This window comes from Falco peregrinus, chromosome 12 (genome assembly GCF_023634155.1).
Source record: "Falco peregrinus isolate bFalPer1 chromosome 12, bFalPer1.pri, whole genome shotgun sequence".
Taxonomy (NCBI): Eukaryota; Metazoa; Chordata; class Aves; order Falconiformes; family Falconidae; genus Falco; species Falco peregrinus.
In genome coordinates this window covers 10,181,507-10,209,366 of record NC_073732.1, presented here as the reverse complement: position 1 = coordinate 10,209,366, position 27,860 = coordinate 10,181,507, and the positions used below count along the sequence as shown (strand labels likewise).

Sequence of the window (27,860 nt, the reverse complement as noted above, 5' to 3'; positions counted from 1 at the left end):
CTTGTTACATGACGCAGCTTTGCTTGTAAGCTCCTTTGTAGCAGCTTGTGCGTGGTATTTGTAAGTGCTGGAGCAGCGGTAGGTGTTTTGAGATGTGTATTGAAGCAGGTAGTTTCACTGACCTGAAAGTGCAGCTGTTAGAGTATGTCTGGCAAAACCAGAGAGGGTTGTTCTTCCAGCAATACTTTCCCTAGGTTATTACATGCTGTCATCAGCTCCCACCACTCTCAGCCAGCCAGGCCCTATCTTCAGCGTTAGGTGGGAATTCGATGACCTTCTCTTCTCCCCTGCTTTTCCCTCTGACACCTGCCTCACCTCAGTGCTTGTCTCTAAAGGAAGCATCTTTTTCTCCCTGCACCCCACCCCTTCGATAAAGTCATATATTTTCATTTGCTTCCTATGTAAAAAGAAGTGCTCTTAGTTTGAGAAGAAAGCAAGGCTTACTGATGTGACTGGAGGAGCAGTGGAAGTTAATCGTGCTTGTGCAGAGGTGCTGGGTGGCTGTAATGGTACCCACCCAGCATCTCTGCTGCAGAACCTGCTGCCTGTGGTACACAGAGGACAAGTGCAGTGGAGCCGCAGACTGTGGATTGCTGGTGCTCTGCTCTGGAAGTCCTGGGTTTCCGGCTCTCCAAGGAGAGCCACCCTGTAAGCCGGAGCGCATTTAGATCTGAGCTGACTGGCAGCAGACACTCACCAGAGGAAGGCATACGTGGAGTTTGGGAAGCCTTCCAAAGTATGTGGAGCAGTCAGGAAAAGGTTGTTAGCTCAGATCAGGCTTCATGTGCCATAACAGTACCTTTGCCAGACCCCCTGAGATCCGTGAGAAGGCCTTGACTGGAAGGAAGGGGTTTATCAATGGTTTACTCTTCTGTCAGCTCCCAGAGCAGTTATTAGAAGAAATTTTGGGATACTAAAATCTGACAGTGAGAGATTTTAGCCACATGAATGTGACAGAGCTCAGTAGCAAACAGTGACGAATCCAAAAGGAATGCTCTTCCAGTGCCTGCTGTCTCGCTTTTGCTCATTTGGTGATTAAAACTTAATTTGTATGCATTGATAAAGAGATTAACAAGGTCAAAAGTTAATACTTCAACTTAATAGTTTTGCTTTCTTAACTGCTCTCTTGTTGGGTGAGTTTCTCTGATACATTTCTTGCTTTCGAGTAGCCAGTCACTTGTTTCCCTATGTGAAGAAGCGTATTCAAGTCATAAGCCAAACCAGCACAGAGCTGAACCCTATCGAAGTAGCCATTGATGAGATGTCCAAAAAAGTCTCAGAGCTCAATCAGCTTTGCACAATGGAAGAAGTGGACATGATCCGACTGCAGCTCAAACTCCAAGGAAGTGTCAGTGTCAAGGTAATGAAAATTTGCTGCTTTTTTTTTTTTTTTTTTTTTTTTTTTGTCTTCTGCCTCTACCTAAATTTTTATTCAGGTTTTCATCATTCCAGACATGGTTTTTCTATTTTATATTTCTGGTTATGTCTTGTATTCCAGTGCTGTTGAAGCCCACCCTAAAAATGTAGGGAAACTGAAAGTTTTCCACTGATGTCGATGAGATTTGCCGCATTTATGTGCAAATATTACGTGCAAAACTATTTCGGTCAAATGTTCTCTAAATAAATGTTAAGACCTTTCCAGCAAGACCATCATGTGCCACTTGAGAATACAACCCATCATACAGCTGGGCATGCAGATATTTTAAAGGGAGTTTTGTTAGGATTGGGGTTGTCATTCCCAATTTAGAAAAGTTGGGATTGGTGAGAGGTGTGTGTATTTCTGGTTCCCTTGTTAAAATGTCTTCAGGCATACAGCTTTCTAGATTGTTACCTAGCTGAGGACTTTGAAAGTCCAGCAGGGATCTGCAGTTTGTGCAAGGCTGACCAGCTCCCTTTTCTTCAGTAAAACTCCAGATTTCATCCGGGTGACAAGAGGAGTGAGGTGATGTTCCTCACACAGGTTTGGTTGCCTGAGGCCAGTCCCCAAGCCTTGGAACACAAGAGAATATTACAATAAACTGCTTGTTCTCTGCACCCAAGTTGTATGGTTTTCCCCCAGGTAAATGCTGGACCGATGGCCTATGCTCGAGCTTTCCTTGAAGAGACAAATGCCAAGAGATATCCTGATAATCAAGTTAAGCTTCTGAAGGAAATCTTCAGGTAAACGTTCAGTTTAGATTTCCCTCCTCTGCATAGTAGGAGTAGTGTGAGTAGGTGTGACATGGAATCAGGCTGAACTGAACCAGGCTAATTTACATCTGCATTCACCCTATTTTCCAAGTCATTCCCAAGAAAACATTTATGGAAGTTTTGGGTTATCCTAGCAGCCTACATTCCTCTTGATCTGAGAATGAGTTCTGAAATTCATTTCTAACAAGGTGTAATTTGCAAGGGAGAGAAGTACAGTAGGATTTGTGTGTGTTTATATATATAGATAGACAGTTTTTTCATTACTACAAAAATTATGGGGTTGTTTTTTGTGTTTTTGTGCTTGTAGGCAATTTGCAGAGGCATGTGGACATGCTCTTGATGTCAACGAACGCCTTATTAAGGAGGACCAATTTGAATATCAGGGAGAGATGAAGTCTCATTATAAGGACATGCTCAGCGAGCTCTCTGCAGTTATGAATGAACAGGTTAGAGCATCTGTTTTGGTGCTGGTTGGGCTGAATGAGGGTAGCTAATTGTGTCTTCTAGTGACAAATGAAGCTGTAGAGCAAAAAAAAAGGGAAGTAAAACCTGGCAGTGCAACAGTCACTGAGAAAATATAGTTTACTCCCTCCCACCCGACATTTTTTTTTTTAAATCCAGGTTTATTATACATAATGAATTTGACTGATCGACAAAGGTTTGTCTTCTACCTGTAGCTACATATTGGAGAAAAAAAAATTCATTAATGAAAAAATTCAAATTCAAAAAAGTTGAATGTTCATGAGGCTAAATGCAGACTGAGGTCTAGAGGCATAGAAAGATAATCAGTTTTATGGTTTGCTTGCCTTATCCTACAGCTGTGATGTATTTAATTAAAACAGTAAATTGCTTTCAAGATCTAGCTTATAACTGGAGGAGGTATCTTTATAGTTTCTATTTGTATTCAGCTTTGAGAGCAAGAGTTATTTCTTTTTTATCTTTTTATATTGAAGTACACTGTCAAAATACATGCCATATATTTCAGCTGTTAGCAGCTTCAGAAGGACAAGCATGCATGGCAACGTTGTATGAAATGCACCCCAAAATACTGAACTGGACTTCAGTGCATACTTGCAGCTACTCTATTGTTGTGTCTATGCAGATATTTTTTATTATGTTTTCTGTTTTAATTTAAATATTGAATGATTCTGCATACTTAGATGCAAATTAAATCATGCTTAATTATTTCTCTGCATGCTTGTGTGTAGGCCACCTTAGATTGCATCTGAGAAATACTCTGCAGTGGTTGCGCTGCGTTACCTATAGCACACATAAGCACTGATTGTGTACAGAGTTACTTTGTTTAACCATTGGTATCAGTGATGGCGTCTCACAGAAGTGTCCAATTGGCACCCCATCAGAGCATGCTGTATTACTTCTCTTCATACGTGAAGAGAATAAGGATTTATCAGGATTTTTGGCCCATTGTTATACTTACTGTGGAATCAAGCTAGTTTTTGACAGGGTGTAAAGCGGTGTAATTGCTTTGAAGGCTCGGTGTATGTCAGGTGGGGGGCTAGCTTGATGGTTGCTCTTCTGAGAGTTGTGCTCCTTTCCTGTTCAGGTGTATAAAGATTTCAGAACCTCAAGCATTCCAGTAATCTTATCATAACTAATATTTATCTCTGTTTGTTATGTAAGTATGTAAATATTAAGGGTATCATCTGTTACTCCGTGTTCATGCCTCTCCTGTGCAAGTTATTTTGGCCGTCCAGTCAATGTGCACAGGCAGTACCTTGTCTCTTGTGTGAGCTACTGTTCCCACAAGAATGGAGAATGCATGGTCAACTTAAATGAGGTATGAGCGGCCCATGAGTTTCAGCATTCATAAAATATTTGGTGAGTTCTATTAAATACTCACACCTGTATTTATATCAGTGAGCTCTGAGTTTTCGTCATGTAAATGAAAAGACTAAATAACATAAAATTACTTGAACATAACAATGTAAATATGTAAAGTTAAGAGTTCATCCAGCAAAAGTCAAAATCACCATCTGTTTAACTAAAATATCTGAATTTGACAGTCCACGCTGAAAACCAGTCTCCTACTTGAGCCCTGCGGGGAAGCCTTACAAGTGACAGCCCAGTTTTCCAGGCAACGTGGCTTTCCGGGAAAATTCTGCTCCTCTTGCAATGAATTCATGAACTCCCTACTTCTGAGCACAGCACTGCCTCAGAGGAGTCCCATGCTGTAAACTGTGGCTGAAATATTTACCTTGCAGTTGGAAAGCTTGAGGCTCTCTTATAACTGTGCTGTGTGCTTTACACCAGTAAGATTTGCCATCTTTTCCATTGTCGTATTCAAAAGGGGTTTGTTTGCTCACCCACTGACAGTGACTCTCTCATCACCATATGTTTTTCTCTGTTTTGTTTTGTTCTGTTTTTCTTTTCTGACAGCTCTGTCATGGTCCTTGCTTATACAGCTTCTCTTCTTCCCTGTCTAACATTTCCCTCAATACTATAGCCAAAAGTGGTATGTTCATTTTTCTTACATCTATTTTTTTTTTTTCTTTTAATGTCATGTACTTTCCTTACTTGCTGGTTTTTCTACTTGGTATGTTTGTTCAGTTTCACATCTAACGAATCCCTTGCTCAGGGAGTGAAAAAAAAAAAAGAAAAAAAGACAAGGTACACGTGTGATGTATTGTCCGTGAGCAGTGTTGAGGTGCATGTTCTTTAGGATCCTAGTCATGAACTTGGGGAGCTCAGCGGGGCAGCTTGACAAGAACCTCCTAATGCAAAAGCACGTGCCTGTAGTAGCAAAAGTGGCGGGATGGAAGGGCCAGGGACAAATGGCATAGAAAGGTACCAATTAAGCCAAGCCCCCCTTGCCCTGTGAGTGTGGTCCCCTTCTCACAGCCCTGCCCACCATGCTGCTTGTGCCCATACCCTGGGACAACTGGAATGCAGGCTGAGGCCACGCTGGGGTGCAGTGGAGAGTGTGCAAGCCCAGCTGCGTGTGTTTCAGAGGAGTGGTACAGCCCAGCGCAGCAGCAGCCGCCCCGAGCTCTCTGACTCTGATGCCCCGGGGGAGAGCGCTGGATGTGAGTCCCAGCTGGGCAGGCAGTGTGCCCCGCAGCCTGCCTGCGCTCTGTCCTGCTGCCCCGCTCTCCTCGCAGCTTCCCTGGCTCTGCTGGGCACTGCCGGGTGGTGCTGAGTCCCAGTGCCGTCCCTCCACCTGCTGCATGGGAGCAGCTCCAAAGCTGTACGTGGAGGCGGTGTGGTCATGTCCGCCCAAGTGATAAATGTGCTAGGGTTGACCTGCAGCCCTGACCGGGGATAACTGGGGCTTGATAGCGTAAGATTAAACCTGGAGCTTTGTGAAGGGGAGAGGTTTCTCTTCCACTGCTGATGGCTGCATGGTCAGTGGGGGTGGCCCGTGTCTCTGCTGGGGATGCTTCAAGATAGTGTCCCATGGGAAAAGGCGGGTTTTCAGTCTGTGTTTATAGAAGTAGGAAGAACAGCTATTACCAAGGCTGAAAAGAACTTCAGAAAAAAAGATCTTCCTTCTTGCTAAAGCTTTATACAAAGGACAGGGCAGAACAAGCTTTTGCCACTGCTCCTCCCAGAGTACAGTTCTGCCTGCAGCCTCAGCCCGGCAGTGGTCCAGACCCTGCTAAGGGACGTGTTTCCTCGGCTGCTCTGTGTGAGGCTCGGTGGGGATGCGGCGTGCCCCGAGTGACTGCGTGGGTGCAGCTGGGGCTGGCTTGTACCACGGTCAATAGGTGCTAGTGCAGGTGTCTGCTGAGTTTATAAAATGTAGGTGACTTCTAAGTTGTGTTTGTGTTAGAATTGTTAGAGAAACATTGTTCAGGGAACCCCATGAAGCACCGCTTGGCAGAAGCTGTGACCCTAGCCCAGTCCCATTTATCCCCCCGGTTCAGAGGACATCCTCCCTCTCGCTGCAGCCTCCTGTCACTTCTGGGTCCCAAAGCAAAAAACCTCTGTCAGATCTTTAGCATCATTGTGTAATAAATAAATAAATAAAGGGAAACCCTTGGTTAGACTTTTTTATTCATTTAATTTATATTAATTTATATTAATACTTCAGACACCAAAGTATTCAGATCTCTCTCACTGTTAATTTTTTTCCTTCCCTTTTCTTTTTTATGGAAAGATTGCGTACAAGGAGGACTCGGCAAAACACCAAGGGATGGAGCGCACTTACTCACGAGTCATCAATAGAGCCAGCTCGTCTGTGCCAGCAGCAGCCACCCCAGCAAACCCTGATGCTTGACTGCAGCATGGGCAACACGAAGACTTGGGGTGGCTGATTTTTTGGGGTTTGGGTTTTTTTTGCTCTCTGGGGTTTTTTTCCTTTTACATTAATAGTACTGAAAATTTATTTGGTCATGGACAGCGCCAGGAAAAGGATTTTTGAGTTATGATTTTAATTTATTGGAATTCTTCATGATGTTATTTTTTAAAACTGCAAGCTTGATATTTTTATTATTTTTTTTTTTGCCTGCCCCAATATTTGCACATTCCCCATCTTTTTCGGTGTTGTTGTTGTCTGGTTTTGGTTTTGAACAGCCTTTATTAAGCCAGGCTGATTATGAAATTCCCATTGAACAGATAGGTACACAGCAAACCCTAAGTTTGCTATAAATTATAATATATCTAATACTAAGTCCTAGTATACATATATTTTAAAGGTCAGAGTGGATGTTTTATAACATTTAAGTATATTGCAATTGTAAATAGAAGATGTGTAAAATATGTCATTTTTACAAAATTTAAAAATTATCTTTTTAGTTAATTATGACAGTACTAAGACTATAGATAACATTTCAGTTACCATTATATTAAAATATTTGTGTATGTGTATAAAAGCGTCCATAAAATTTTCTCTTTGAAGGCCTGTGCGTTGGTTCATTCCCACGTCAGCACTTTCCGAAGTGGTGAGATCAGGATGCCTCCTGCATCGCGGCTGTCTGCTGTGTTGCGGCTGTGATGGGGACATTTCCAACCATCTGCAGAACTTGGCTTCAGATTTGCTCCGTGGCCCCAGGCTGAGGCCACCCTGGGAACCCGGGGCTCAGTGTACTCCTGCTTGAGGCCAAGGAAGCTCTGCTCATCCTTTTAAGTTTGTAGCCTCAGAATTTGCTTGGGGGCTGTGGGGAAACCATGTGCCTCCCGTGAGGCGTGTGTTTCAGTTTCCACGTTGTGTTGGGATGAGGTGGAGTGGTTCTGCCAGCTCTTATGAGTTCCTTTTAACCTCAGCACTCACACGCTCCATGTTCATTCCTTTACCCATAGGAAATCCCTGCTTTCAGGGGTCCCTGCTTGTTCTTTTAGGATCCCTCTCTTCTGTGCTTGCAGTCCCCACAGTTCCATTAAACTGTGGTTCATTTTCCCTGGGGAAACCCTGGTGATTCCCCGAAGTCCTCCACAGGCTCAGGAGCGTTCGTTCAGGTCAGAGGCCAGCGCTGTGCCTTGCTGTGTGGGCTACCAGGAGGGTTTTTGCAGTGTGTTGCCTCATTCTGCCTGACCTCTTTGCCTGTATCTCTTCCCATGACACTCCCAGTTCACAACTGGTGAATCTCAACTCAAGTTGTAGCCTGGCTCTGCAGAAAAGAGCCAAGGGTGGCCTCTAAATTCACCCCATCTGTACATGCAAGGTAAAAGTGCCACCACCCAGTCTCTGCCTTGCTTGCTGGTACTGCCAGCGCTGGCTGCAGGGTCTCACTATCACCAGATCGGGGATTTTTCAGAAAAAAATCTTTGAGAAGGGTTGAAACCCACATGGTGTTCTTTCCTGGGGGAGGAAAGAGGGGAGCAGTCGAGATGGGCGCTCCGTGGGCTGGGATGGGCCCTGCTCCAGTTAGTCCTGTGGCAGCGCAAGCCCATGCCTGTGACTTGGTGACAGCCCAAGCTCTTGGTGGCATGCTGCGCGCCAGCATGCACCGCGGCTGGAGCAGGAGCCAGGCACCTTCACCATCCTCACCTCAAAACGCCCAGCTCTGCTGTTCAGGCACCGCACTGTTCAAAACCAATAGTCTGCCAAAAAGAATGATTTCTGGCTCAAATTTTAATCTGCTTTATACTTGCCCTAGTTTTGTCATTCCTTTCCGATTCTCCTCCCCATCGCTCTGGGTGAGGGGCAGGGAGTGAGCGGCTGCGTGGCATTTAATTACCAGCTGGGGTTAAATCGCGCCAATACTCTATACGCAGTGGTAGATGAAGTTATTTGCTCATTTGTATATATGGGAGGAACCAGTCATCGGTGGCGACAGCGGGAACCCGCAGGACAGAGCAGGTAAGTCTGAGCATCGAGCCCTCTTGTCCCTTGGTTTGTCGGTCTCACTGGACTCGTTTTGCGTTTACTATGATTTGTGTTTATGGATGGGTATTTCAGAAACGACCAAGGTGATCTGGAGACAGACCATTTCTAAGTAGCATCCACAAGAATTGAGCAACTGAATTTGTTGGGCATCTTTGGGAATAACTGGATTGCAAAAGTGTGGCTCGCACCGGGGGAGTGTTGCAAGCTGACACCAGCCTGGTCTGAAGCCACACTGTGGTCTGTAAAGCGGAGGTAAGGAGATCCCTGGATTGTTTTCTCAATAGCTTGCACACAAAATGAGTTTCATGTGTAACTCTAAGGGTTGTGGGGTTTGGTTTGTTTTAAGCCACCATTTCTGCAGCCTCCTCTGGGACTTTGAAAATCCAGTCTGTATTCTGGCTGTTATCTTATTGTTGGTGTTAAAGATGCTCAGGCTTGTGTGTAGCTGTGTCCTTATTCCAGATGGCTCTTCATCTCCTGCTGTGTTCAAGCACTTCCAACATAGCTGCGTGAAAGCAATTAGCAAACATTAGCTTTGAACTGGGGCTGCATCAGAGAGAGAAAACAAAGCATTAAACCATGGATTGTCCCAGTGTTTTGAGGGGTGAGAATGAGAGAAATGCAGAAGGCCTGTGAGGCTGTAGGGATTATTACAAAGATGGGATTTGGCCCTTTATTGCCGTAAAGTTGAGCAACCAAAACTGCAGAAGTTAGATGTGTCGGCACTGAATCCCACATCCAGCCCCCACAGAGCTGCACGGTGTTGCAAAGGCTGGTGCCTGACGGGGATTGCGTGCCACAGAGCAGGCACTGTGAGGAAGGGCTCTTTTCATACAATCCCTGCTTTTCAAACTCTTAGGATTACATGAGGTCTACGCTATTTTTTTTCTGTTTAAAACTCTGCTCTGAGACTCCTTTTGTCTAAGGCAACCACCAGGACACGGGTGGCTGTTCTCGGAGCTGAGGTTTTCTCCAGTAAATTATTTCACAGTGTTTTCTTACAGCTGGGTTTATGTTTCAATGACTTTTGAAAGTGATCCTTTGAACTTGCTTTATTTCAAACATTAGAACAATTTTAAAACAACCACACAACAAACTTCACTTGTTTTCCTTTACACACAAACAATAAGCATAAGGTGGGTAAAACACACAGAGAAGAGCAGTTCAGGGAGGCAGACACGTCCAAGAGCAAACGGACTTTCCTGCTGCTGGCATCCATAGGTTTTATTTTTACTGCAGGATGGGCAGGGCTTCGATGGCCGGAGCACAGCTGCCCCAGGGAGACAGGCAAAGGTGGCTGTGAGACATGCTGCAGGCAACATTGTGTTAAATGTGCTGCTTGAAGAAAAGAAATAAAGATGGACAGGGAAAACAGCTGCCAGTGCTTCTTTAAGTAAGTCTAAATTCTTGCTAAGTGTGGAATTACAGAGGTGTTTACCTCTACAGGTGGGACTTTGACAAGGACTGATTTTTAGGCTGTGAGCAAGATTATTAATAGCAGGCGAAAAACAACGCGTATGTGCAAGCGCTTGATTTAGCACTGTTGTTGGTGTCCTTGCAGATGCTCAGCGTGTTCAGCTCTCACATTCAGATTGCTTGTGTAAGAGGAAAATCTGCATTTTTCTGCATTAGACCTTCACAGCAAATGGTTTCGCATAAGACTTTTAAGTGCAGTCTGAGAAGCTGCTCTTGTGGATTCTCCGAAGAGGAATTTTGGGAGGCAGCAGAGCCAGAGGAAAGTGGCAGAGGAGGTTTGGGGCAGCGCGAAGCCATCAAGGGATACAAGGGGCGGAAAGGCAGAGGGCAAAGCTGAGCCCGAGGAGGTTCTCATCCCCCTGCTGCTGTAGGCAAAGCGTGTGAAAGATTCCCCTTCACCTGAGCAAGGAGATCTGCCCGTGCCAGCCTCAAACTGAGCTACTTTAAAAAGTCTTCAGAATGCAAATGAAATTATACATTTGTTATTTAGTGGAAGCTACCTTAACACCCCAAAAGAAGTTAAACGTTATACATATTTTATGTTTAATCACATCTTTAGTGACACCTAACCACAACCAAAGGCTTAAATTTCAATTAGAGGGAGATGTATTAAATGTTTAATAGGAATCATTCCTTACAGGGTAATTGTATCTTAACATTCACCAGAGAGATGTTATGTCGGCAACGTGATGTTGATCAGAACAGGGGTGATTTTTTGGGTTGGGTTGGATTGGGGTTGTTTTTTTAATAATACCCAAATGAGAAACAGGAGGATGATCTGTACCATTTGTATTCAAGACATGCTGCCCTTGTGCCACAGGCACAGATCTAGCAAGAAATGAAGTTACATTCACACGTAGTTTTGAACGTGGAGTTATGGACCTCAGTGTGAAAAATGTCCCACGTGCTGGGAAGCATCAGGCTGCACATACATTTTGCTTCAGTTTTGAACAATTTTAAAACTGGTAACTGACTACTCGGTATTTCAGCTGTAACTAATATGGGAGGGTGATTCTTCAAGACAGATGATCTATCAAGGCTATCTTATCTGCTATGGATTTAAATGCATTTAGCAATTTTTAACAAGCTTGCTATGCATGCAAGATATTTTTCTCATAATATTTAGATTATCACAAAAATAATCAGTGTTTATGCATTCACAGCAAGCAAATTAAAGCAGTGAAGTGAATTTTGAACCCAGATAGTTAAAGGATGTTAAAATCAAATACCAAATGAGAAGAGAGAAAAGGGGTTTTGAGAAAAGCATCCAGAGCTGTAGAAAAAGAAAAAAAAATACAAAAAAAAAAAAGAAAGAAAGAAAGAAAAAACTTAAAACTAGAATGTTTCTCACTTAAGAGAATTGCATTGAGATAAATAAAATTAATCCCAAAGATAAAGAACAGCCAAGCCCATCTAGAACTATGAGCATTACCAGGAAGGACCTTCAGCTCCACCACTGCTGTATCCCCTCAAGCAGGAGCCCCCTGGCATGGACCCACCAGCCCCGCACATGCTTCCCGCTCCTCCTGTCCTCACTTTGCTTCCTGGAGGCTGCGGCACGGAGCTGGCAGCGCTTCTCCTCCAGGTCCCCTCCTTGTAGAAAGGGGCTGCCAGAGGATCTGATGAGCTGTGCCGGGGATGTGCCAGAGGCAGCTGAGCTGGTGCCTCTCCCGGGGCAGCCCCTGCGCAGAGGGGGTGGGCGATGGGCGGCTGACTGGGGGGCCGTTGGTGACTGGATGTCAGCAGCGCTCAGGGCATTGCTGCGGAAGCACAAAGTGCTGCTGTGCCACGTAGCGCTGCCTGCAGTGGGAGGGATGAGTGGTTTGGTTGCGTTGTCTACTTCTACACCTTATTTTGATGCGGGAGCTAGAAACACTGCTGACAATTAATGATGAAACAAAGCACTTGTCTTTGCAGCAGAAATTAATGAGCAAACAGAAGGCATGAAAGCACCAGGGGCTATTAAGGCTCCAGGCTCTCAGGACTGCTGGCGGAGCTGAGTGTGCAGTGGCTGGAGCCACCACCTCCCAGCTCACCCTACAACAAAATCCTGGAGCTTTGCTGGTTAAACACGGCTGCCAGGAGACATCAAGGGGCAGCAAGCTGTACCGACACCGAAGAGCCAACTGAGACAAAATAATCGGAAACCTGATGTTCTTGGCAATTATTTTCTTTTTGTTATTTTGCATGGGGGTTTTTGCTTTTGTGGTGGCCCCAAGTATATACATCCTGACAACAAAGGGCACAGCTCCCAGTCTGGTGGGAGAAAATCTGCTTGCGGGTCTTTCAGGCTGCAAAATTGCCATGGGTCAGCTCCTCTGCAGGAGAGCGCCCGCTTGGCTTCTGCTGCCAGGTGAGCTCTGTGATGGGAACAGCAGGGCTGCCTGTGCAGGGCAGAACGTGGCTCAGGAGAGAGATCAAAGTCTGAATGCAGATGTAAAACTGCCCAAAGTTAGGGAGGGTGGGTCCATGCGTCTCGGAGATGGGACGTGCTGAAGCAGCCCCGTTCCCTGGCTCAGCACCTGCCACAGCCAGGGCATTCGGATTGCGAAGCCTCGGCATCATTCACTCCTGCTTCGTTGCAAACCCCTTGTAGTGGCAGTTCATGCAGCACTGCTCCCACTGCATCCTTTGTGGCTAGGTCAGATCTCTCCTGTACTTCAAACATGTAATGCTTCTTACTGGAAAACACGACTGAAATTATTTGCCAAGTCACACTGAACAGAGTAAGTAATTTGAGTAGGGAAAACTTTGGGAAAGACCAAATCAATGTTTTCCTTTTGAAATGACTAAAATCAGAGATGGGCTGGAGTTTGCTCTGGATGAGGCTGGTCCCTCCAGCTATGCCCTCCCTGGGAACACCAGCACCCGCCAGCAGTGCGGCAGCCCCTGATGGAGATGCTCACCGCAGTGAGGAGCGCTGCAAAACCCAACCCTCATCTGCCCAGTGCACGCAGCAGCATGTACATCAGGAGGAGAACACACACTCGAAACCATCGTTGGAGCCAGCCAGGGCTGTGACAGGACAGGGTTGGTCCCTGCATGGACAGTGTGATGATCCAGGGTGCAAGGGTGGGCTCGTGGCCAGCAGCACAGCACGCAGACCCCAGCCTGGGCACCCGCAGCTCTCTTCCCCCATGGCACCTTCCAGCACATTTTTGTTCACAGTCTGCAGAGAGCGGCTCCGGGCAGCCGTCAGCTCACGGGGTGGCTCAGGGAGGAAATGAGAACATTATTATTCTTTTCAAGAGAGGTCCAGCACGTTTCCTTGGTGAAATATTAGCTATGGAAAAAAATCAAGTAACTTTCCCACCTCCCAGGCACGTGTTGGAGTATTTGAGATGGTGAAAAATAAAAAGTACAGTGAAACCAGCAGTGTTAGGGGAAGCTGTCACAGTGTCTAGATTATCAGGCCAAAAGAGTATGAGTGATTTTAAGGCAGAATGGTAAAAAGCTCATTTGGGAGAACCTCCTCATCAGTAGCCTGTATGTCTCTTTTACACATACAGCCTCAAGATGCAAAAACACTGGCACCCAAGTCATTCTGGCACATGGTGCTGCAGGAGCAGGACCGGCCCTGCGGGAGAGTTGTGCCTAACAGAGGTTTGGGATCCATCCTGGGCAGCCGCTCATGTCCTGTGCCCTTAGGAGCATCCCCGAAGCCCAGCGAGGTGGGAGTTAGAGTAATGAGTGTCCTTCAGGCCAGGAGTCGTAGTCTGTGTGGGATACGTGTGTGATTGCTTCTAATGCTTCACTGAATTGACAGTGTGCAAGTATTTATTGGAAAATTCTCAGTAATGCAGAACTGCAGTCATAATTACTGACTTTCCTGTCCTGGTTGTTGAGAATCTTCGTGCAGTTCTTAATTATTCACTGAAGCAAAGTATCTTGAAGTTCTCAGTGTGAGCATCTCCCCCTGAGAAATACCTAAGAAATTCACCTTTCCCTTTCTTCAGTTAATTACCCCCCAGCTCTACAGAAGATGTGTTTTCTGCGTGCTTTTTAAGCTGTGCTGCCCATATGCTGTTTCAGTTAGCTATAATCATTCATTTGTGTCGGAGAACAGCTGTGAGGGTGTCACTTGCCCTGCAATATGTTTTTGTGACCTGCAAACGCCACGTGGTGTTCCCTATAGTTTTGAGTCATGTTTTAGATGTATTTGCACAGATTGCATATGGTGTGATATCTTATAGCTACGTAGACACAAATATTCTCACGTACATTTCACGTGGTATGTTTTGTTTGAGAAAAGAAAACAGGGTAAGAAATAATTATTATTTTGGAATTTAGGGTGGATTTTCTGCTTGGAGCTTCTTTGTTAATCATGAGGCTATCTCCCATGAGTGATGGCTTGTTTTAATTTGAAAGCTATTGCAAGTTCTGTGCAGGTAACTATGGGTCCAGTTGCATGCTCCTAGTTAGGAAACCTCCAGCTGAGCGTACAGATTTTCTTGCACAAGGCACGGTTTTGTACTCTGTAGCATATGTTGTGCTTGCAGGGAGCTGGCATAAAACAGATTAATTCTGATTATTCCAGACTAACTTGAGAAGCCATTTAAAGGGAGAGATACTAAGCAGCTTGGAAATGCAACATGGAGGCCTGAAGTGCTCTCTGAAAAGTCTGAAGCATTTCTGTAGCCTTGCTTTGCTGCCAGCCCCGGCCAGAACCACAGCCAAGGTTTTCAGCTGTGAGTCACGTACCTCAGAGTTTCTATTTCCCATGTTCAGGTTAAGCCTGGTTTTTTAAAGTATTGAGCATCCCCTGCTGGAAATCAGCCCCCTTTCAGAAACCTCTGATGCTCAAACCCAAAGCAATACTGGTAAGGTTACTGGGCTGCGGGCACTGCACTGGAGGTTCCATGTGTTGTACGGGTGCTTGGCTCCCTGCAGCCACGGGATGCTCGTGGGGGCTGCTTGTAACAGGGCTCGTGTGGGGGTTTCTGTGCACGTGTTGGGGTTAAGGCACAGTCAAATGGCCCTTGCAAAAGGGAAAGGATGCTTAACAGACATTAACAAGTTAAACAATTACCTGTTAAATAGATTAATCAAATAACTTTGTACCGTGGTTCCCTAATCAGATTATGAAACCTGAGAATGCTTTAAATGTTAATTGATTTTTGCTGTCTTGTTTTCTTTCTGGGAGGTTGTGCAGCTCGCTCCCCACAACGGCCTCGCTGCGCCCGCATGAGCAGACGTGATTAAAAGGGAGCGTTTAATTAGTCATGAGTGTAAAGCAAGTTTTCATTCAAGCGCAAAAAGCAGCCAGTTTTATATTCTCTCACACCCGGCTACATGTGAGGCCTGTGAACATTTCCACAGGGTCTCCCCTCGCTACTCCCCACTCCCTCTGCAAATGGTACTGGTTGTGCCTGTGCCCCGAAGGCAGCCCGTGTCCCCGTGTTGTCCCCATCCCCCCCTCGCTTTGCTGCCATGCTGCTTCTCCCCACTTCGGTGTGAATGGGGGAGCGCTGATGAAGACTTGCCATCACCTTCCTGGGCTCATCCTGCCAATCCACTGGGTAATTTTCATTCTGCTGGCAGGCAGCTGCCCAAGCACGCTCACAAAAAGATTTGTAAGGAAGCAACGTGTGTCAGGTGCTGTTGGTGGTCTGGCGAGATGCGGGCGGTGGGGCAGGCGGCCCCCGTGGGGGTGGCAGGGTTGGCTGCAGTCCAGCAGCGGGTGGGCTGGCAGGGGCAGGAGCATCTCCCCCTTGGCCGGAGCAGCCACACAGGGGCTGGTGCTGTGCCCCACAGCTCTGTGTGCATGAGGGCACCCTCTCAGCCCTTCTGCACTGGTGAAACGGGTTCCCTTCACAGCGCAGGGGGGCTCTGGTTCTGGGGAACATCCCGAAGCAGGGAGGGCAGCCTGCTGCTGGCATGATAGCACTGGCAGCCCACTCACACGGGTGCCCGAGCACCAGCATACCCTGTTCTTGTCCTTCAGAAGGGGCTTAGGAGTAGCAGGTTGCACCTGTGAGACAGTTTGGAGCCAGAATTCATGCTTCTCAGAGTAAGTATGGAAATTTTTCAACACTTGTAGTTGTGGGAGTGTACCAAAATGGGCCTCTGGGTTCCTCTGCAGAGCGATGGCGGCACAGAGGAGAGGGAGGTATTCCTGCACCTAAAACTGGAGACACTCCAAACAGCCCTGTAATTAATGTAGCCAGTGAATGATTAGCTGATTGCTGTGGTGAAGGCCTGAGGCAGTGCTATAGAAATTGGTATGAACTCCTGTACCTGCCTTTGCCGTGGAAGCTCAGCTCCGGCGAGGAACCCAGGCTGGCCCTGTGGGGACATCCCTCCCGGGTAGGGGCATGTGAGCTGGGAGGATGGGGCAGATCAGCACCCTCCCTGGGGAGTGCATGGCCAGGGCATGTTAGGAGATTGTATTAAACACAGACGTCATCAGCAGACTTCAGAGCTTGAGCTGTTTTGTCCAATTATTAAAACATTTTTTATTTGTGCTGCAAATCTTCTCTGCCAAGTCTTTCTATTGCAAGAAGGATGCATTTCTTTGTATGGCTGAGCATTTGCAGATGAAATTCATTCAAAGCAAGATGTGACCTGGCCTGGTGGAGCAGCACCCCTGGGGACACTGATTCCAGCTACGGCACTGCCAGCATGCCAGGCTCAGGTGAGCAAGGGCTCTGTAGACCATGTCACGTGTCCCACCCATATTCATGCTGTTACTCAAAGTTGCTTGGAAGAAAACACGTTAAAGCAGAGCAGCAATCTCAAACCTTCTGGTGAGCCTCAAGCAATAGGATTGGCCAAGTGGAGCACAGGGATAATTTAGACATCTACATGTCTTCACTTTGAGAAGAGTGAAAATGGAGAAATAGAAATGGAAAACAGGGAAAAATGTAAATTTACCTCTCCATTAAAATCAGGCAGCCACTGAGAATTAAACAAGGAGAAAGCCAATACAGGACGAAATTTTAACATTAACCCTATTAATCCCTTCAGATGCATAGGAGAAAAATGATCAAAACCATGTGTCAGCCAAAACAGAATCAAAGCACTAAAAAACATTTCTTTTTTTATTCATTTTTAAACCCACTGAAATATTCTTTTTTTGCATCCTTAAGTTGTACAGAGAGATTCAGAAGAGAATTAGGCCCTTTTGCACCACAGTGAAGTGTAAAATGTTAAGTCAAAGTCAGAAATCAAGCAAGGACTCAGGGCACAGCAATGCCCTCGCGCAGTGGCAATAGGAAGTGTTTGGCATTAGCCCTGACTGGTGCTGCTGTCAGGCTTTTTGCTTGGTCATTTTTAATAGGATGAATAAATCCAGCATTGCTACCGTTCGTGGCTGCTAACAGCAAACTTCCCCTGGAGAATCCTGCCCTGGCAGAGATCTGGGCTTCAGCTTGGTGCAGGGATGATGGAGCTGTGAGCCGCACTCTTCCCCAGGCTTTCCTGTGAGTCACGCGTCGGGGCGGGCAGGCTGCTGTGCTGCTCTTCCAGCCCGTCCCAGTGAGGCTGGAGATGCGACGCAGCGTTGCTGGTCCTCAGCCAGGATGCCAGAGCACCAGCGTGACGAGGTGCCTCGTGGCAGGCAGGGGTGAGGGTGTGGCACTGGCAGATGCGTCAGAGGGGGAGCAGAGCATCGTAGGGATGGAGGTCTTACGGGTTAGGGGGAGTGTGTGCCAGGTGAAAGGAAGGGTGTTGTTTATTGCTAAGCAGTAATAGAAGGAGACTTTCCACCTCCACATTCAGTCCCGGTCCTCTGCCTCCATCTCCTCCTAGAAACTGAAACCTGTGGCAGCCCAGCCACGCTGTGACCAGCCCCTATGGTGGCAGGGGAAGGCGTGGGCAGCGGTCCCCGCTGTGCTTGTGTGGAGTGTGGAGGTTGCGGCGCTGCTTTGGTGCACCTTATGGCAAGCTGAAGGCTGGTGCTTGTGCTCTGCCGGTGGGGTTCAGCCCCAGAGAGGGGCACTCCGTCTTTCTGCATGGAGGTTGCTGTGCGGCTGGGAGGCATGACACAGCTCCAGCCGCAGCGTGCCATAGAAAATAGCCACAAATTTACTGCTGATGGATTTTTCAAGGGAAAAAATATTGTGATTTGCAAAGAGAAAAGAAAACTTTGTTTTACTGGAGTAGCCATGAGTCCTTTTTGGTTTTTTTATATCTCTAACCTTCAGGGGAGCAAAAGAGCAGATTTGGCAAGCAAGACAGCTGGAAAAACTGTTCAGCAATGGCAGTAGCTGTGCAGGTGCCAGTTTCTGCTGGTGGCAGGTTTCACAACTGTCCTGATTTCGGCTGGGATCGCGTTAATTTTCTTCTTAGTAGCTGAGGTGGTGCTGCATTTTGGATTGGGTGTGAGAATAATGTTGGTAACACTGATATTTTTAATTGTTGCTAGGTGATGTTTATACTAAGTCAAGGATTTTTCAGTTTCTCATGCCCTGCCAGCAAGAGGGCTGGAGTGTCACGGGAAACTGGGAGGGGACACAGCCAGGAGAGCTGACCTGACCTAGCCAAAGGGATGTTCCATACCATAGAACATCATGCTCAGTATATAAACGGGGGGCAGGGGGTGTGGCGGGTGTTGCCTGGGGTGATCGCTGGTCAGGAACTGTCTGGGCATCAGTCAGCAGGGGATGAGCAATTGCATGGTACATCACTTGGTTTGGGGTTTTTTCCCCTTTTGGATTGTATTGCTTTCTCCTCGTTACAATTGTTGATAGTAGTAGCGTATATAATATTTTATTTTAATTGTTAAGTTGTTCTTATTTCAACCCACAAATTTTATCTTTTTCCTGAATCTCCTCCCTGTCCCTCAGTGGCAGGGATGAGTGAGTAGCTGCATGGTACTTAGTTGCCAGCTGGGGTTAAGGCACGACAACAGCACACCTTCTCCGCTCATAGTGCAGCCCCTTCTCCAGGGACCCCCTGCAGCATCCACGTACACACACATGTCACCGTTCACACACATGTCACCGTGCCAGGCAGGGAGCTGCAGAATATCAAGTGGTGGCAGAATAAAGAGCTGAGCTCCTCCCAGTTTTGGGTGAAGCAAAGCATCTGCATTTTGTTCACGGGTTTTCTATTGCAACACTAGTTGGTATGCAGTTCGTACAGTCCACTGAAACACAGCACAGGCTCCGGCAGTCGCATATGGGTATTGCTGTGGGGCTGCTCCAGCCCAGCAGCTGCCAGCAACTCTACCTTGTGTGTGGTTATTCTTCCTAGTGGAGAGGTTTGGATATGACTGAAGGTGAATACAATTTTACCCAGGTCCATGGCCTACCAAGCACAGCTTGCCAAAGCAGCTCAGCTGTGAGAAACCCTGTCCTTGCTGTTGAACGACTTTAAGTTGAAGTGTTTCGCAGCGAAACACACGCAGCGATAGGTGTTTGTAGCAGGCACAGGAAGGTATGCTGAACAGCCAGCCAGCCAAAACCTGCAGCCTACCGGCGTGCCGTGGCTAAGAGACACATGGCTAAGAGCCCTGGCCTGGGCTGGCCACCCCACAGGTCCAGCAATGCAGGCACGTGCCTTGGACCCCACCAAATTTATAAACACAAGGTCATGTGCATGGAGCTCTGTCTGCTGATGGGGACACGCTGACCAGCAGTGAATTTAGCTTTGCCAGATTTTCATCACTCAAAACTCCTGACTCATCTGTCCCCCTGCCCATCAGTCCCTGGGCAGGAATCGCAGCAGTACAAGGTTATAAGACAAATGTTGTTGCCTCAGCGTCTCTGGTACAACAAAAAGTCCCTGCCTGCTCTAGCCTGGTACACGTAGAGCAGTGGGCATGGGATCAGAGGAGCAAACGTCTTCAGTAAACTAAATGCTGACCTGGCAACCATCCCCTGCCCATCCAAACCTGCCAGCTGCGGGATCAGCAGCAATATTATAATTACACGAGTGCTGTTGCTGCTGTAGTACCTGATCCACTTGCTGGAGAAAGAGATAGAAATATAAATTTGAAACCAACACTGGAAGGTTGTTGCTATGTTTTCAGTCCTTGGATCACTCCAAAAGAGGATTTGTATTTCAGTTCCAGCAGTTTTGCTCACCACACGTTGTCCCTGGCACAGGGGCACCTGCACTGTCATTTAAGCCTGGCTCCAAGCCCCTTTCTGAGCCCAGCTTTCCCCTCTCCTTCCCATTTGTATGTTGTTACGCCCTCAGCAATATGCACCTCTCTGAAGGGAGGAAAAAACTCAGCATAAGCTGGTGCTTCTGGTTGATGTAATCTGGATGGGCTGGAGAGAGGACAGCCACAATCCGCCAGCAGTTTTGCCAAGATTAATGCCAGCACGTCAAGCCCAGGCTGCCAACAGCCCTGCAAGGGGGAACGCAGCAGGGCTTGGTGTGCTTTTCCCCTGGAAAAATCCATATAGCTGCATATTCCTGCAGGAATTCCAGCAAGTCCTACCTGCCCTTGTTAGGCATGGCATGCTGCTGTAGTTGGAGGGGAGGGGGGGAAGCAAGCACAGCATGAACTACAGGAGCCACTTCGTCCTTGTGAAGTGCTTTCTGAGGATGCTGCTCCCAAGGCGGCAGCACCACCCCCACAGGAACATGCCCAAGGGCAAAGCTCCTTGCCTGCATCCTTGTTTTTCTCTCAATTCCAGTAGTTTCTACCCAACTGCCCGGTAGCTGCTTGGCAGCAGCACCTCCTCACAGACCTGACAGCTTCCTCTGACACCCTCTGGAAAAAAACAAAACCAAGTCATCTCTTGTTTTGAGCATCTCACACCAGCTTTCCTTTCTTCCCCCGGGCTCCAGCAGCAAAGCAGTGTGCACACAGCTGGAACGCCTTTGGTTTTTTCTCAGATATTCCTGAGTCACTGCTGAGCTACTGGAAGGGGAATGGTCTCAAAACAAAAGGTGTGTTAAATTATTTTCCCGCTGGCTTTCTGTCATTCTCAGTTTTGTATTGTGAAGTGGTGGGGGGTGGGAAGGATGTTCCACAGGTTTTTTTGCATTTTACTGCTAGCAGAAAGCTCGCTTTAGGGACTAGGTGATGAGAGCAGCACAGAGGATTGTGTTTCCCTGCCTAATGCAAGATTCATGCTTGGTCTGTCTCTCCTTACACTCCTGGGATGCTGGTGCAGGCTCCCCATTCCAGCAAGGGTGCCCGGGAAGGGGCAGCGGGCTCCGCTGTGGCCGCTCAGCAGTCTACCTGCTCGTCCATCACCACTGTTGGCGTCCTTCGTTAACAGCGGGGGGCTTGCACTGTATCAGCTTTCGTTTGGAAATTTCATTTTCATTTGAGAATTTGCTAATTCTTTTCCAGGTGCACAGAGCAAAACAGAGTAACTCGCCCAGTGTTAAGGGGAAGAGGAACTGCAGCCCAGCAAAACGGGACCCCTCCAGTGGGGCGACCGCTGGCCTTCTTGGATAAACCAAAGGAAATAGGCTCCGTCCTCCGTGGTCCCTTTGGAGAAAACCAAAGCCTGAGACAAGCGCGGGGGCGGGAGGGGTTTGTGATGGTGCAGGATACCATGTTGACAGTGATTTGCGCAGCATGCGAGAGGCCAGCTCTGCTCTGAAAAACGAGACCTGAATGAATAAAAGATGGGCTCTCTCCTAGGAACTGACAGCTCAGCCCAGCCCTCCAGGTGGTGGGAGCCAGCCCCAGCCCTGTGTGCGGGGACGGACTCCCATCCTCTGCAGGCTTTTAAGGGCAGGATCCCCCCGCCACCGGTTCACGAGGTCCTCTGCAGGGCGGGCGCTTTGGCAGGGGCACGGGGAGCCCCGCTGTGTGGTGTGGGACTATGGAGGGAAACTTGCACCTCCTCCAAATCATCCGCAAGATGCGTTCCCAAATCAATACGCTGGAGAGGGAAAACAGAGCCCTGAGGGGAGAACTGCAGGCCTGTGGGCAGAGACCTGTGCCACCAGTGAGAGAGGCAGCAGGAGAAGGTGGGAACAGCAACGTGAGGAGCCTCACCAGTGATGGGGAAGGACCAGCTGTCTCTCCAGCATCCCTGCATGGAAGCATCGTGGCTGTTCCCGCTCCGGCACCAAAGGAGCAGACAGGTACCAAAGAGCCAGGGCTGTCCATGGCACCTGTGTGTGCTGCCCATGCAGGATCTCCCAGCCCAGCTGTTATGTGTCCGCAGGGAATGGGAGACGAGCCACTGCCTGCCTAGTAAACTTGATGGAAGTGCTCTGGCCTCCTTCAGCGCCAGCATCCAAAATCAGCTGTTGCACTCTGTGGTCCTTTCAGGGGGGTACCTGCATCCCCCAAGCTGAGCTTGCTTTGCTGCTGCTGCTTAAGCAAGGAGTTCAACTCAGAGTTCCGTTTGTCCTTGTTTAAACAGACTTTGACTTACTGCTTTGAGGTTTTGTGGGCACGGACTGTCTTGCCCATGCCTTGTCCCCTGTCTGTTCTAGCCAGAAAAGGACCAACAGCTGTAACCGGGCCGTAACCTCTCTTGCCTTAGTAAAAGATGAGGAAAAACTCTACAAAGAGTAACAAACGGTGCTGGGTCGCACACATCACACCAGATGTGCAGTTTCTTTTTGCAGATAATGCAGTTAGTTTTGGCTGAGGGAGAGAGGGGCCAGTGTAGGGGAATAAACTTTCTTCACGATTTTATCAGAGGGGAAATATGGAAACATTCCTCGTTATAGAAGAGTAGTTGGGACTTCCGTAGGATTAAATGAAGCAGGAATTAGAGCAAAATGTTATTTGGTGAGAAGTTGTTATCTAGAAGTGGATGTGGTTATTGGCAGGGTCAGGCTGTTTGGTATCGTATGTGCTTGAGGCCTGTCGGCTGCTTGACTGGTGTCTGTGATGTCCAGTCGGCTGGAAAACTGCCTCACTAACGCAACGTCCTGGCGTTAGCGTGGTGTGTGCTATGAGCTGCAGCTGCCATTACAGCCCATGTGCTCCGCAGCGCTGGCGGCTGACCCAGCCTTGGCTCTGAACCAGCCTCCGGGGGATGTCCTGGCCACGGAGAAATGCGCCTACAAGTTTTGACAGAGACAAGTCCGTGAAAATGTATGAGATGAGAGGTGGAAGAGCACTAGTGGACTTACGTGAAGCTAGACGAGTGCTGCCAGGTCAGGTTACTGACCCGAGGGCCTCTTAAACTGAGGCTGCTAGTGGCTATGGGTGTCACCAGCTTGGAACAGGTGGCTGGTCTTTCCGCAGCATGGAAGGTGTGCGGAGTGCCTTCCAGCCTTGTGGCTCTCCCCCTGCAGCTGCCTTCTGGGGAAGGGGGGATCCCCATGGGCTGTACGGCCGCCTCTGCTTTTCAGCCTTGCCCCGTACAAAACTTTTCTACACCAAGAGAAAGTGATTAAAAATACATCAAGGCTATCGGAATTCTCATTATTTTTACTGTTCCTAGCTCTGTTTTTGTCTCTGCTGCTCAGATACCACCATGACCGTGCGGCGCTACACCATGGCATCAGCGGTGCCTGCTCCTTCCAGCGCGAGGGCTCCCCGGGCCGGCAAGAGGGCTCCGAGCCGCAGGCTCCCGGCCACACCAGGCAGTGCCTGGCCACCAGCCCCTCCTGCTGCCACGTACCTCACCGGCAGACAGGAGGAAGGGCTTGAAAAAATGCCAGCCAGCTGTCTTTCATACAGTCGTTCCAGTCAAATGAAGCTGTTCCAGCAGCATGTCTATAAGTGCAGGTAGGTTCAGTTTGCCTTCGCAGCATCACCTGCCTGGGCTGGTTGCAATTTTCACCTAATAACCTATATGGATGTTGTTTGGGGAGTTATTTCATTATTAGCAGGCTCTTTGTTTGAACCTATACGGGCACGGAGCAGCTGGGAGACCTCTCTGGGGTAACCTGCCCTGCTCCTCCTTGCCAGTGTCGGCAGTTTTGATTTACTACAGAAAGGAGAAGCTGAGGGAAGAGGGTTGAAATCTTCTCTCCATTAAAGCCAGGCAGAGTTTTGCAGATTGATGTGTTGTTCTGACAAGCTAAGCTTGAAAGGGATTTTTATCTTTGAACAAAAAGCATGGAGATATCAAGGAACTTTGAACTACGCTTTTGAAAGTGTGATTAATATGGCTCATAGATTTAGATGCAGTATCATATTTCCCCTGTAATTGAAGCATTACCAATTAATGCTGTCAGCCTTGAGAAAAATACTTTCAGGACAGCTTCTAAATTAAGTGAAATGGCAGCTGGACAAGCCCTGAGCGTCTTTGCTCGTTGATGAGCAGCTTTCCAACACAGGGCAACAACCACGGGTAGAAGCACCAGTAATGACACTGTGACATGGGACAGCCCCAGTCCCCTCCTGCTGCTGGTATATACACCCCAGCAACCCGTGGGGACTGCTGGGTTTAGCACTGGTCATGCCGCGCTTAAAAGAAGAATCCCAATGGCCTGGAAGTGCGTGCGTTTGGACAGGGAGGAGCCCGTGCGCCCACCTGCCCACGCGTGTCCCAGGGCGCAGGGCTCCCGTGGCTCCTGCTCGGCGGCTGTGCAGCTGCGGGGGGCCGTGTCCCTGTGCTGGCTTGCCCCTCTGTCCGCCTGGCACGTCCGTACCACCCTGCTACAGCAACGCAGCCCCATGGCAGGCCAGTGGGCAGCCTGTGCAAACCCTGCTAGGAGCCCAGCTCCTTGCAGAGGGGCTGGAGGGGACCAGCAGGTCAAATTTTCACAGGCACCTATGTTTTTGTGTAAGAGCATTTGGGAGTCCAATGTTTTACAGCACTTAAACATCTAAATTTAGTCCCTGGCAGGGAACTCGTATGGTTTTCGAAAGCACCCTGACTCTGTAACTCTGGATTTCAGCATATGCCCCGCTGGGTCCAGGGAAACTTAAGACTCTCGGTGCACATAAACACTCGGGAGACGTTTGCCCTGAAGGAGCTCACGTGGGAAGTGAGTGTGCTAGGAAACACAGGGTCAGCATGCAGGAGCAGGAGTGGCAATGGCAAATGCTGCTGCTTTCTCATACAAGCAAGAGAGCTTTCAAAGCAATCAAACCGGCAATGCAGATCTATTGCAGCTAATGCCTTGGGACCTACAGACTTAAAAGCACCAGCTACGCAGCGGACAAAGGAACGGCGCCGACTATTTTATCGCTGCCTTTAGAGCTGCCTTGTCAGCTCTGAACAGCAGTGAGTGTGGCACCGTGACTCACAGCCACGCAGTGTCAGCTGCTTTAGGAGGAGAAAGGGCCATGGAAAGAGCTTTTAACCTAACCCCCTCAGCAGACTGGGTGATACCCTGAAGCGTGAAGCTTTGTGTGTTTCTTATACCAAAAAATGTTAATGCATTTTCTGGTTGTAATGGTGGATGTTTCTGTTATATACACAAAGGTCTAACAGCAGTCTTAGTAAGCTTTTGACTAGTAGGATAACGTGTGGCAATGAGTTCAGCAAGCTAATTAAGCTTAACTTTTTACAGTGATGACATTTGTGCTTCCCAGCATGCTGGTCCATGTCAGGTTTTCCTATTCTTTAACTAGTGTTGTTTTCTCATGTTTTCCTCTAAAGCTATAATACTACATGTGATGTTCGGTATTTTTGCTTTAAAATTAACTCCGTAGAAGTATCACTTTGGATTTATCTAGGCTGCAGTTACATCCAAGTAATGAAACAACAGCACTGCTAACAAATATCACTAATTTACAGGTCAACGTTTTCATTCATATATGCTAAAGCATTATTTATACCATGCAATTCTCACTTTTTTTGTAAATAAAAAAAAAAGGACTAAGTATTTTAATACATTAGGCAGGATAAGAGAGGCTGAGAACTGTTTTCAGGGCTATTGTCGTAAAATTACAAAAGGTACAAGGTCCATTTGGTACAGATGTCACCATTGAGGTGTTTAGGCTTGATGGTTTCACCTTCCAGTGGGACCGGTCTGATTGGCAGGTGAGAAGGGGCAAGGAAATGGTGGAGGTCCTCTGCCCTGCAGGACACCCCCCGGTGACCATCAATAAATACTTCCATAGTTTCATTATTTTTCCTGCCTCATGCTCCTGAAGGGCCTGAGTGCACCAACAGCAATTGCACAGGACAGTCAGGATGAAAAGCAAAGCTCCGCAGTACCCCATCTATGTACTTGTCCCCGATCTATTTACTTGCCAAACCGACCAGGTTTGGGACACATCAAGGAGCACGTTTCTCCCTCTGCTTTCACAGCTAGCGTTGTAATCTCCCGCACACGCACGCACTGCTTGCAAACCACTGTTCTCGCACCCGCCTGCAGTAGCTGGGTGCTGATGCCTACCAACATAAGCCGCTGAAGGACCTCCGGGTCCACGTGGTTCACGTGCACCCCAAGGGGTCTGCACGCACGGCGGGTGCTCTGCACATACGCATCAGGGGCCCGCAGAGGCACGTGAGGCTGGACTGGGAAAAGGCAGATGCTTGCAGCAGACGGATAGACAGGCAGCCCCCATCATGCTTGATCCCTTGGGAAAACTCTGTGAACGGCATGAAATCCTGCCTCCATGCAGCATGCAGGTGCTGGAAGCATCTACCTTTTGCTTGCCCGTTTGTTTGATTTACTTTCTTTGCATGTTTTATACGTTTGTAATCCTCATAATGCTTTCTCATTTTTCCCCAGAGGTAAAGTAAAGGCTGTTAGTTTCCTCTTACCGATGGATATATCGTCATACGCTGCGAAGCAAGGTTCCCTCAAAAGCCCACAAAATCAGAACACAACAGTTAACCACCATCGCTGAGAAGGATACGTGAGCTGGTGAATTTTTAAAGGCCCATCGATTCTCAAGATCAATTGGCCTTAAATGATAGCTGTGTGTCAGGTTCCTTTCCTGCAAAATGCTTTGGCAGGATGCCTGCCAAGAACCACCTGGGTGTCGGGTCACTGGCCCCATGTTTAGCATGGAAATGGAAGCCACAACATAGCCATCCGGAAGCCCAAGCAACGTGATGAAGCCACACGATAGCAAAGGTGCCTCCATAAAGCAGCTTTGCAGAGATTTAGAGTACGCAACATGCCTCAAGGATCCCTCAACTTAGGACTGCTGTGAACAGGGTGTTGAAGCTGGGTTTGATGTGTTTGTCACAAAAAGTGGGAACCATGTCACTGCTTGCATTTGCCGATTCCCTCGCCAGAAAAGTATTTGATGCAAACAACAAAATAAGAGCTATTAAAGAGCCATTAAAGAGCCTGTGAGGTTTTCTCCATATGTAAAACTTTAAAACTTCACAGTGCTAACACAGCAGAGTTAAGAAGGTGTTACAGAGCCAGTTAATGCTACTCTAAATCTCTGCAAAGCTTGGCAATGGCTGTTCATGCACGTGTGGGGTTTGCCTCTAAGGGAGCGCAGTGGAGGGTAAAGAATAACCAGTATGGAAGCGCGACTACAAATCTGTTTCCAACTTGGCGTGTTCATCCAGCCCAAGACTAAAGGATGTACACCATGTTAAAATAGGAAGAACTGTGAATATCAGAATTTTCCAGGAATGGCTTCTCAGCACAGCTCAGATCAAAAATCATCAGCAGAAATTCAGCTAACAGGTGCAAAATCAATGTGAGCAAGAACTACAAGCAGCTTGTAAAAAATTAGGAGTGCTTGTTAGTTCTAGTCATATGAGTAAAGATAGTGTCCCACATGTTTGTTTTGATTACAAGTATTTATGGAACCAAAATACTGCACGTTGCTATTTCTTTATGTACATGAAGCACTGATGATTGAATATTGTAGAAAGAATGCATGAAAAGATGTTTCTACTGATAACTTTAAGGAAGATTTTCATCTCATTGTCTACACAAACTCTTGAGCCTTCAAAAGTGAAAGCAGAGACCTGCTGGAAAAAAAAAATCCCTTCTGGATTTTCTGTGATGTTATACACTTGTATAAAAATCTGTGCTTCTTTTTCATTTTGAAATTCACCATGTTTTGTATATTCAAGTACATTTTTAATACATTCTCACCAGTGAAGTAATGATTTCAATGTCACTGCTATTTTATTTGTAGATTTTTATTTTCAGCTTG

General features: G+C 47.5%; 2 protein-coding genes across 12 annotated transcripts in view; both read left to right on the top strand.

Annotated features, from left to right (window-relative positions):
* The window catches only part of DOCK10 (dedicator of cytokinesis 10), a 162,611-nt gene extending 155,560 nt beyond the window's left edge, over positions 1–7,051 (top strand). For all 11 annotated transcript variants that reach the window (XM_055816762.1, XM_055816761.1, XM_055816764.1 and 8 more), the window contains 4 exons: positions 1,170–1,360; positions 2,060–2,160; positions 2,498–2,636; positions 6,308–7,051. In XM_055816762.1, the coding sequence (XP_055672737.1) occupies positions 1,170–1,360; positions 2,060–2,160; positions 2,498–2,636; positions 6,308–6,427 (551 nt within the window). In that variant the 3' untranslated portion in view covers positions 6,428–7,051. The remainder of the gene's footprint in view (positions 1–1,169; positions 1,361–2,059; positions 2,161–2,497; positions 2,637–6,307) is intronic.
* Positions 7,052–20,966: 13,915 nt separating this feature from the next.
* On the top strand, positions 20,967–27,858 carry CCDC195 (coiled-coil domain containing 195). The gene is made up of 4 exons (XM_055817379.1): positions 20,967–22,064; positions 22,851–22,981; positions 23,297–23,558; positions 26,465–27,858. Exons 1-4 carry the CDS (start codon positions 21,688–21,690, stop codon positions 26,580–26,582), a joined length of 888 nt encoding a protein of 295 aa, XP_055673354.1. The 5' UTR covers positions 20,967–21,687; the 3' UTR covers positions 26,583–27,858.
* Positions 27,859–27,860: the final 2 nt, after the last annotated feature.